At 42.9% G+C, this 11,040-nt stretch overlaps 1 protein-coding gene across 1 annotated transcript; it reads left to right on the top strand.

The window, feature by feature from the left end:
* Positions 1 to 4,997: 4,997 nt before the first annotated feature.
* LOC115183741 (zinc-binding protein A33) lies at positions 4,998 to 9,572 on the top strand. Its single transcript, XM_029744833.1, has 6 exons — positions 4,998 to 5,725; positions 7,094 to 7,189; positions 7,645 to 7,875; positions 8,063 to 8,085; positions 8,178 to 8,296; positions 8,491 to 9,572. Exons 1-6 carry the CDS (start codon positions 5,300 to 5,302, stop codon positions 9,027 to 9,029), a joined length of 1,434 nt encoding a protein of 477 aa, XP_029600693.1. The 5' UTR covers positions 4,998 to 5,299; the 3' UTR covers positions 9,030 to 9,572.
* Positions 9,573 to 11,040: the final 1,468 nt, after the last annotated feature.

Raw genomic sequence — 11,040 nt, 5'->3', positions numbered from 1 at the left:
TGGTACAGGAACTGAAAAATAATAAAACGGAAACTCTTTTATAGATGTTGTTGTTCCAGGAACTGGTACCACAAAACACATGAGCTGTGATTATAGTTCACTATGGTGCTTGAGTAGCAAACAAACCGTATCAATGACAACACAAATATTAGGACTGAATTTGACCGAGTTGAAAAGGTTATTTAATATATTCTTAGTGTTTTCAAATTGGTGTACACACCAACTTATTTTTTCTGAGAAAAATAATACTGAATCTATTTTAAAACCAGAGTTTTACCATTTGCACTAAAGGTATGACTTTGAATAGGTCTCTCGTGAAACCACTCTTTCCTCCCTCATCTCTCGATTTTTCTGTTTGGTGGAAGAAATGGGGTCACCACAGCACACTACACAGCCAGCCGCTAACCTGACACACTGACACAGTCAGACACAGCTAGAATCAAAGGGGATGACAAGCTCTATCTAGATATTAAACTATATCAATACCTACAAATGTATTATTTGCATACATGTCTGCTACAGTTTCTTATCATTCCAGTCATCTGTAATCATCTGAACCCTGTTTAATCTGGCACAGGAGCTCATATCCTTGCTATCAATTCTATTCTGAGTAATTTCTTCATTATCAGAGTAATTATGCCTATGTCTCCAATCATCAATTTGACACAGTTGTACACCCACAGACATGGTGTGTATGTGTGTGTTTGTCCACTGGGGTGTAGGTTGTGCTCTGCTGTAGCCTTTGTGTGACAGAGATAAGTTTGTAGCGTCTACAATGGATCCATATAGATACATTTCTATATATGGTCTGATCTAGGTGTGTGTGTTGAGGATGTTGTAGCATGTGATCCCTATAGTGTGTGTGTATGTGGCACAGGCATATAACCTTTTCACATTATCTGCTGCACTTTTGTCAGTTTCCTGTGTCTCTTTGCCTGAGGCCTTTTAAGCTTAAAGCGATGGTTTCATATTTGGGCTCCTGAGTGGTGAAGTGGTCTAAGGCACTGCATCTCAGTGCAAGAGGTGTCACTCCAGTCCCTGGTTTGAGTCCAGGCTGTATCACATCTGGCAGTGATTGGGAGTCTCATAGGGTGGTGCACAATTGGCCCAGGATAGGCTGTCATTGTAAATTAGAATTTGTTATTAACTGACTTGCCTAGTTAAAATACTAGTATTACTCAGTGCTTGACTTGGGCAGGAGCTTACCGGTGCCTCAAATATTCTACAGCTTGAGTTCCGGTTCCTCTTATTAAATCAAAAGTATTGTGGTGCACCTGCACCCAAATATAAACAGTACCGGCACCTACAGTGCCTTGCAAATATATTTATCCCCCTTGCCGTTTTTCCTATTTTGTTGCATTACAACCTGTAATTAAATTGATTTTTATTTAGATTTCATGTAATAGACATACACAAAATAGTCCAAATTGATGAAGTGAAAAGAAAAAAATAACTTCTTTTTTTTAAATCAAAAAGAAAACGGAAAATTGGTGCATGCATATGTATTCACCCACTTTGCTATGAAGCCCATAAATAAGATCTGGTGCAACCAATTACCTTCAGAAGTCACATAATTAGTTAAATAAAGTCCACCTGTGTGCAATCTAAGTGTCACATGATCTGTCACATGATCTCAGTATATATATGATCTGTCACATGATCTCAGTATATATATATATATATATATATATATATACTGAGATCATGTGACAGATCATGTGACACTTAGATTGCACACAGGTGGACTTTATTTATTTATTACATACATATATATATATATATATATATATATATATACACCTGTTCTGAAAGGCCCCAGAGTCTGCAACACCACTAAGCAAGGGGCACCACCAAGCAAGAAGCACTATAAAGACCAAGGAGCTCTCCAAATAGGTCAGGGACAAAGTTGTGGAGAAGTACAGATCAGGGTTGGGTAATAAAAAAATATCAGAAACTTTGAACATCCCACGGAGCACCATTAAATCCATTATTAAAAAATGGAAAGAATATGGCACCACAACAAACCTGCCAAGAGAGGGCCGTCCACAAAAACTCAGGCAAGAAGGGCATTAATCAGAGAGGCAACAAAGAGACCAAAGAAAACCCTGAAGGACCTGCAAAACTCCACAGTGGAGATTGGAGTATCTGTCCATAGGACCACTTTAAGCCGTATACTCCACAGAGCTGCGCTTTACAGAAGAGTGGCCAGAAAAAAATAAGCAAACATGTTTGGTGTTTGCCAAAAGGCATGTGGGAGATTCCCCAAAAATATGGAAGAAGGTAATCTGGTCAGATGAGACTAAAATTTAGCTTTTTGGCCATCAAGAAAAACGCTATGTCTGGTGCAAACCCAACACCTCTCATCACCCCAGAACACCATCCCCACAGTGAAGCATGGTGGTGGCAGCATCATGCTGTTGGGATGTTTTTCATTGGCATGGACTGGGAAACTGGGCAGAATTAATGGAATGATGGATGGCGCTAAATACAGGGAAATTCTTGAGGGAAACTGTTTCAGTCTTGAGATTTGAGACTGGGAAAGAGGTTCACCTTCCAGCAGGACAATGACCCTACGCATACTCGAGTGGTTTAAGGGGAAACATTTAAATGTCTTGGAATGGCCTAGTCAAAGCCCAGACCTCAATCCAATTGAGAATCTGTGGTATGACTTAAAGATTGCTGTACACCAGCGGAACCCATCCAACTTGAAGGAGCTGGAGCAGTTTTGCCTTGAAGAATGGGCAATAATCCCAGTGGCTAGATGTGCCAAGCTTATTAGAGACATACCCTGAGACTTGCAGCTGTAATTGCTGCAAAAGGTGGCTCTACAGACTTTTTTTGGGGGGGGGGGGGGGGTGAATAGTTATGCATGCTCAAGTTTTCTGTTTTTTTGTCTTATTTCTTGTTTGTTTCACAATAAAAAATATTTTACATTTTCAAAGTGCATGTTGTGTAAATCAAATGATACAAACCCCCCACAAATCAATTTTAATTCCAGGTTGTAAGACAACAAAATAGGTCAAATGCCAAGGGGGTGAATACTTTCTCAAGCCACTGTATTTCAGTCAACCACTGCTATTACTATCAATTATGTCATATTGTGTCTATGGCTACTACTCACAGACCACAAGGGGTGGGAGTTAGCCTAGTCGTTAAGAGTGTTGTTTTTGGTAATAATGAGAACATGTATAAAACCAGTTTTTATTATTGGAAATAGTTTCCATGGTGTTGGACACGCAGAGTGGGGCCATGGAGCGACTCATCCAGCAGATGAAGATAATTTGATCGACAGTGAGACATTTACATTCACATAATGTGGAACTCAGGTCTTACTGTCACTGATTTGTAATGCAAATATACTTACAATAATAAAAATGATATCATGTGCATTTCATTTTTTGCATTTAGAAATATTTGATACTGGAAAAATTATTTCACAATTTCATTTAAATAAATGTGATTCATAAATCACAAACAATGGTAAAACTCTCATGAGCAATTATTAACATAATTTATCAAATGTTTGAGCTCCCTCTGTTGGAGAGAAAATATTGATCATGAACATACATGTAGTCTATTTCTAGGCCTAAATCCATTTAGGAGGATTTCATGGATTGGGGGAAAAGGGGGGAGACAGCAATGACAGGAGCAATTTACCCACTGGCACAATGTATAAAATGAAATGCATCTTGACACAGCATTCAATCATATATACTTTACTTTGCATAACTTGTACCAATACATAGCAACGTGTATAATACATTGAGTTGGTTAAAACTGGCAGGAAAAGAATGGAGATGGTTTGTTAAAGAAGAATGGTAGAAAGTGTAAGCAGAGTGAGCTGAAGACAGGAGGAGAAATGGAAGTGAATGAGGACGAAGTATCAGAGGTGGTAGGTGTGGTGAAGTTCTGCTGGTCAGATGGAAAAGGTGCTCCGAGTTAAACGAATGGTCTCAAGAAAAGGACACCATTGAAAGGAGTGATTACTGGGGTAGCAGTAAATGTAGAAGTTGACCAACTGAAGGGGAAGATTCCCAGTGTTTGTGATGGTCGTCGTTTGGTGCGACACAGACAGGGTGGCGGGAGTGGTGAAACAGAAGAGTCATTGTCTGTTCTTTTGAGTTTTGATGTTGAGTCTTTATCTGACAAAGTGATGTTAGAATATGTAAGTTATCCTGCACGAGCTTTTGTGCTGAATACATTACGTTGTTACAGGTGTCAAGCTTATGGGCATGTGAAAGCAGTGTGTAGGAGGGAGGTTACTAGGTGTGAAAAGTGTGCAGAAGGGCATGAGACAAAGGAATGTGTAGCATTGGGGAAAGTAGTGGTATGTGTTTATTGTAGGGGTGCCCATAAGGCTGGGGATTAGAAATGTCCCGTGCGAGAGAGGCAGGTTGAGGTTTCCAGGGTTAGAGTAGTACAGAAGTTGTCATATGCTGAGGCAGTGAAGTAGAGGAAGATGGGTCAAGGGGAGGGATCCTGAGAGGAGTGGTGTGAGTAGTAGATCTGTACCAGTACAGAGGGAAAGGCCAACAAGTGATGATTCAGTAAGATTGGATTTGTAGCATTTATAGCAATGGTTATCAACTGTACTGCAGGGATGGAATGTAAGTCACAGAAAATTGAGGTTGTGGTGGCAGCTGCAGAGAGGTATTTGGGTGTGCAAGACATGACATCAGAAGAGTTACAGGCTGTGTTAAGTGGTGGTGTCCCATCCTTTCAGGTTGTTGGCCTGAGGTAGGACTAAATAGATTTAAATAGTGGAGTATGGTGGTGTTATTTTTGTATTATTATAATTTTCTTGGAGAGTGTAGTGTTAGATGGTAGGGTATTTGTTTATTTATAATTTTTTCAAGGAAAGTATAAGGGAGTTGTACTCCAGTCTAGTAGGTGACGGTAATGCAACGTGTATTGGATGGCAACCGCCTTTAAACCTCATCGAAGAAGAACGTTGCTCACGGTAATGCAACGTTTATTGGATGGCAACCGCCTTTAATAAACCTCATCGAAAAAGAACGTTGCGCACCATACACACCCACTCCACTGAGGAAGGAAGTCAGAAGGGAGGTTACAGTTGGAACTGTAGGCGATGGCTCTCAAAAAATGCACATTTTACCTGTTTACAAACTGAAGTTTTGTGTTGGCGTCAACAAATCTACAAACAATAAAGGTAAACCGTCAAACAGAACGGAAGAGTGTCTCTGGACAACTGTCAGCGTATAAAAAGGAGCATTTTGAAGAAAGCGAAAGTAAACTTTACGCGTTTTCAGAAGGGGCCTGCATTGCCGACAGCGACACCATGGCTGAATGTGCTTGGAATGAGGAGATGTCAGAGGGTCCATCCTTCCTTCAGGAAGATCTGACCTGTCCAGTGTGTAAAGATCTTTACCGGGAGCCCGTGCTTCTTTCCTGCAGTCACAGCTTCTGCAAGGAGTGCTTGGAGCAAAGCCGAAAGATGGGGCAGACGTGTCCGGTGTGCAGGAAGAGCTGTGACGGGGAGCAACCAATCTCCAACCGGGCGCTGATGGCCGCTACCGAGTCCTTTCAGAAGGAGAAGCGCTGGCGGGGACCGAACGCAATCAATAACGTGCCTCTTTGTAACCTGCACCGTTTGGAGCTTCAACTTTACTGCGTAAAGGACGAGGAGCCCGTGTGCGTTGACTGTGTCACTCTACATCGGACACACGAGCTGCTGCCACTCAACAAGGGGGCGCCGTTGTGTAAGGTAAGTGAGGAGATTCGATTATCTGGGCCGGGTTTCCCAAGTGAGATGAGTTTGCATTGGGTGAAAAGTGATTGCATTCGTTTTGGAACCGGTTTGCCCCCGGGGCTTGAGCCAGATGCCCGGCTCTGGCCGACGGCGAAGTAGGCAAAAAAAAGTCAGGTTAAGAACGTGGAGTAATTAATAGAATGCTGTGTTTTAACATGCAAATTGATTGCGTTTAATAGCGCTTTATCTGCCTTCCCAATGAAAACTCGTTTGAAAATTAGAACATTCCCATCACAATGGCAACATTGTGCGTCCTCAGACTCTTCAACAATGATATTCCGTTTGCAAACACTTGACACATAGCCAAACTTTTTACATTTATGACATTGAAGTTGCTTTTGTACATGAACTCGCACCACATATCTCCTATATCCCAGCTTTACATGGGTTGGGAGAAATTCTTCATCGAACATCAGTAACACAGAAAGGCTTTTTCTCCGTTCCATTCACAGTGCGGGTTGAGCAACGTGAATCAACAATTCCTGGCACGTTAATCTTAAACCATGAAGCCTCTATCTATAGAGACACCAGATATGACACCTTTTATTGGTGACCTACTCCGGTAATCATAGCATTCCACTTTGTTCGTTCTTCTTTTGTTCCTTTGACACACATGAAATCAACATCATACCACTCTTGGTCACTCTGACTGACTCCACTTCTCCCAATGCATTCTTCACCATCTTTGTGACCAAACGGGTTTCCCCAAAAAACATCCTTGCTCATGAATCGCACTCCAACAAGGAATGAGGCATTATCATACCGAGGCTTATCTTGGTTTACAACTTTAGTCCTTTTGGCTCCATTCTTAGATATTTCAGTATTCCAATCATTTCTTCTGTCTTCACTCGCACCAACAGAATCAAGCATTGCTTCTGGTTCCGCCATTGCTCTCCCTCCCCAAGTTAGTGCTTACAACAATGAAACTTTCCCAGCAGGCATTGTTGTCACCTTAGCTTGCTGCATAACTTCTGAGTGATAGGAACCACGAGCACCACCACCAATCAGCCAACACCATTGTGGACACAGCTGTCGGTACTATGACAACTAGCGTAGCCATGTCAGCTAATGACTGCTGTCTGAACACACACATCTAATTTGGTCACTTGTAACTTTGTGTTTGGACAATCAGTATTCCAAAACAGATTTGAGCATTTAGGCCTGCAGTGTGAACAAGGCTTTATTGTCCCTTAGTCAACACCCAATAGCTTAGGACCTGAAACACGTACTGCAAATAAGTTGCTGTATGTTTTATATTATCTGGTAGTCAATAGATCACAAACTAATATGCATATTAATTGTGTTTTATGTGTTCTATTGCAGGAAGAACTGACCATTAAAGTCAACATATTGGAGGAGAAAGTGGAGACATTCAAGAGAATGAAAAAGAAATATTCAAACACAGTTGATTTCATGAAGGTACTATAATACTGTCTCTGCTTGACCTGCTGACATCTACACTGTAGGGCCTATCCATGACCATGATAGGTGAAGGTTTTGTGTAAGATAATGGGATTTGTTAGAGCTCTTTGATGCCCTCACTAGTTCTATCCAGATGTGTGTAGCCTATCCAGAGCCCAACAGTTTGATGTTCATCATTGTTCTGTAATGAGATGTGTGAACCAACCTGTTTGACTGGTAGGGACAGACTGAGATTCCTTGAGCCTCCATAAAGAATTGGTAATAACAAAATAGTTGACTGTAGATCAAACCTAGGGCCTGGAGTCCTGACAAGGAAAAACTCCAGGAAAGCCTCTAGAGGAAACTATAATTATAGCCTATAGATGAGTAATGTTGTGTGAGATATGAATTGCAAGAGGTATGTCAGTATCATTACAAAATGTCACTCTTCCTCCAACCTCTCTCGTACCCAGAGCCAGGCCGAGCAGGCAGAGAAGCAGATCAAGGCAGAGTTTGAGAGGCTTCGTCAGGTGCTGTGTGCAGAGGAGGCTGCCAGGCTGAAGGCCCTGGCAGACGAGGAGGAGGACAAGAGATCCGGTATGGAGGACAGGATCAGTTCCTTGACCCGTGACATTGCTGCCCTCACTAAGCTGGTCCAAACACTAAAGAGGGAGATGGGGGCGGAGGATGTAACCTTCTTGCAGGTAAGCAGGAGGGGTCTCTCTCATGGGGGTGGGTCATGGGTCTCCCTCTCTCTCATGGGGTGGGGGTCGCCCTCCCTCATCCTTACTGTACATTGTCACTATGCATGACAGTGAGACATTTTTGAATGCAAGCATTTGTCAATCTTATTCACAATGAACTAATGGGTTCAATTGTGTTGTTTTTCAGAACTTCCAAGCCTTAAAGAAAAAGTAAGTACAGTAACATCCTATCAGTTGCCCAACAGTTTGTGTACCCTCCCTCTAATATCATGGTCATCTTCTATGACGTCATGTTTTCACAGAGCCCAGTGGCCTCGTGAAGACCCCCAGAATCCCTCAGATGCTCTCCTGAACATGGCCAAACACGTGGGCTCTCTGGGCTACAGCATTTGGAAGAGCATGCAGGCTCACGTCACATGCCGTGAGTACATGTACTGAAGGTTTAGTTTAGGGTTTTAACTTGCTACATAAGTTATGACACATAATAAATTGGGTGTGGATGGCATTATATAATGTGTAATGGGGTCAATGTTTTGAATGAAGGAGGAAACACTTTGAGCAACAGTTACACTTCAGTCATAATGTTTTGTAACACGTCTCCCTCTCTCTCTCCAGTCCCAGTGGTGATGGACCCTAACACGGCCTCTCCCTGGCTTTCCATGTCCCCAGACCTGGCCAGCGTACGGGACAGCCCAGAGCGCCAGTCCCTCCCGGACAACCCTGAGCGCTTCGACCCCTGTGTCTTTGTCCTTGGAGCTGAGGGCTTCCGCTCCGGCAAGCACCGCTGGGAGGTCCATGTGGGAGACAACCCGAAGTGGATCCTGGGAATCTGTAAGGAGTCTGTGGCTCGCAAGAGGAAGTTCACCGTGTCCACAGACAGGGGCGTGTGGACCATCGGGCTGAGCAAAGGGGTGTACAACGCGCTGACGGGCAAACGCACAGTGCTGGTCGTGGAGAGTCGGCCAGAGAGGGTCCGGGTCAAGCTAAACATGGATAAGGGGGAGGTGTCATTTTGGGATGCAGGCAACGGTGGGAAGCACCTGTGCACCTTCACACACGAGTTTACAGAGAGAGTGTTCCCCATATTTGGTCCTGGGCTCCACACCACCCCGATGGAGGTTAACCCGGCCAAGGTGACCATTCATACTGCGTGACAGGGCAGTGTGACAGTCACTACAGCTTGCTAAGTGTATGGTTCAATAGCCGATGGGCAGTAGTAGTACTCGCTTGGATAGACGTCACATGTTATGGTCAGAAGATAGCCTAATATGTGCACCTGAATAGATGGGGCATTCCACTGTTTCAGCTGTCAGGCTGGTTTGGTTGTATTCTAGTAGTTTTACTGTGGCTATAGGTTTGTGTTGAGGTTTGGATCAAGGCCTTTTATGGTCACAATCATATTTGAAATTGTGCCATAGCAGTATTCCTATGCTTTCCATAGGATGTACATAATGCAGGCATTTATTACATGAGGGATTTTTTTGGACCCTGATTCTTTAACTAGTATGTTTAGATTGCTGAGCTATTATACATAGGGATTTTCTAGGACTAGAGGGGTTCCAGTGGTAAGAATGTATTTTCTGTCAAATTTTGCTGCGTTCTGAGATGTATTGATATGTTTACTTATTTAATTATGTTTCTGTATGGAATTATGCGAAAAATAACTAATAAAATGTTGCCACATGCGCCAATTACAACTGTGCCGAACACAGTGAAATGCTTGCTTACCATCCCTACCCAACAATAGAGTTTAAAAATCTAAATAAAATAGTAACATGAGAAATAAAATAATATACACAAGAATGGAGCTATATACAGGGAGTACCAGTACCAGATCAATGTGGAGCTATATACAGGGAGAACCAGTACCAGATCAATGTGGAGCTATATACAGGGAGAACCAGTACCAGATCAATGTGGAGCTATATACAGGGAGAACCAGTACCAGGTCAATGTGGAGCTATATACAGGGAGAACCAGTACCAGATCATTGTGGAGCTATATACAGGGAGTACCAGTACCAGGTCAATGTGGAGCTATATACAGGGAGAACCAGTACCAGATCAATGTGGAGCTATATACAGGGAGAACCAGTACCAGATCAATGTGCAGAGGTATGAGGTATTCGAGGTAGATATGTACATGAAGGCAAGGTAAAGTGACTAGGCATCAGGATAGATTAAGAGTAAAATAAAGAACAGAGCAGCAGCAGTAAATTAGTGTAAAGGTGTATGTGTGTTGTCGGTCTGTGTGTGTGTGTGATGTAGTGAATGTGTGGGAGTGCAAATATATGGTTTGTGTGTGTATACACATAACACAGAGTGCAGTTGGATTCAGTACTCAGGCCCCTTGATTTATCCCCCACATTTTGTTACGTTACACCCTTTATTCTAAAATGGATTAAATAGTTTTTTCCCATCAATCTACACACAATACCCCATAATGACAAAGCATAAACAGGTTTGTATGCATTCTTTAAAAAAAAAAAAACTGATCACATTTACATTAGTATTCAGGCCCTTTACTCAGTACTTTGTTGAAGTAACTTTGGCAGCGATTACAGCCTTGAGTCTCCTTGGGTATGACTACAATTTTGGCACACCTCTATTTGGGGAGTTTCTCCCATTCTTCTTTGCAGATCCTCTCAAGCTCTGTCAGGTTGGATGGGGAGCGTCGCTGCACAGCTATTTTCAGGTCTCTCCAGAGATGTTTGATCGGGTTCAAGTCCGGGCTCTGGCTGGGCCATTCAAGGGCATTCAGAGACTTGTCCCAAAGCCACTCCTGCGTTGCCTTGGCTGTGTGATTAGGTTCGTTGTCCTGTTGGAAAGTGAACCTTCGCCCCAGTCAGGTCCTGAGCGCTCTGGAGCAGGTTTTCATCAACGATCTCTCTGTACTTTTCTCTGTTGATCTTTCCCTCGTACCTGATTAGTCTCCCAGTCCCTTCCTCTGAAAAACATCCCCACAGCATGATGCTGCCACCACCATGCTTCACTGTTGGGATGGTGCCAGGTTTTCTCCAGATGGGACACTTGGCATTCAGGCCAAAGAGTTCAATCTTAGTTTCATCAGACCAGAGAATCTTATTTATCATGGTCTAAGAGTCCTTTAGGTGCCTTTTGGCAAACTCCAAGCGGGCTGTCATGTGCCTTTTACTGAGGAGTGGCT

The sequence above is a fragment of the Salmo trutta genome, chromosome 3 (assembly GCF_901001165.1).
Source record: "Salmo trutta chromosome 3, fSalTru1.1, whole genome shotgun sequence".
NCBI lineage: Eukaryota > Metazoa > Chordata > Actinopteri > Salmoniformes > Salmonidae > Salmo > Salmo trutta.
This window is presented reverse-complemented; position numbering and strand designations above follow the sequence as displayed.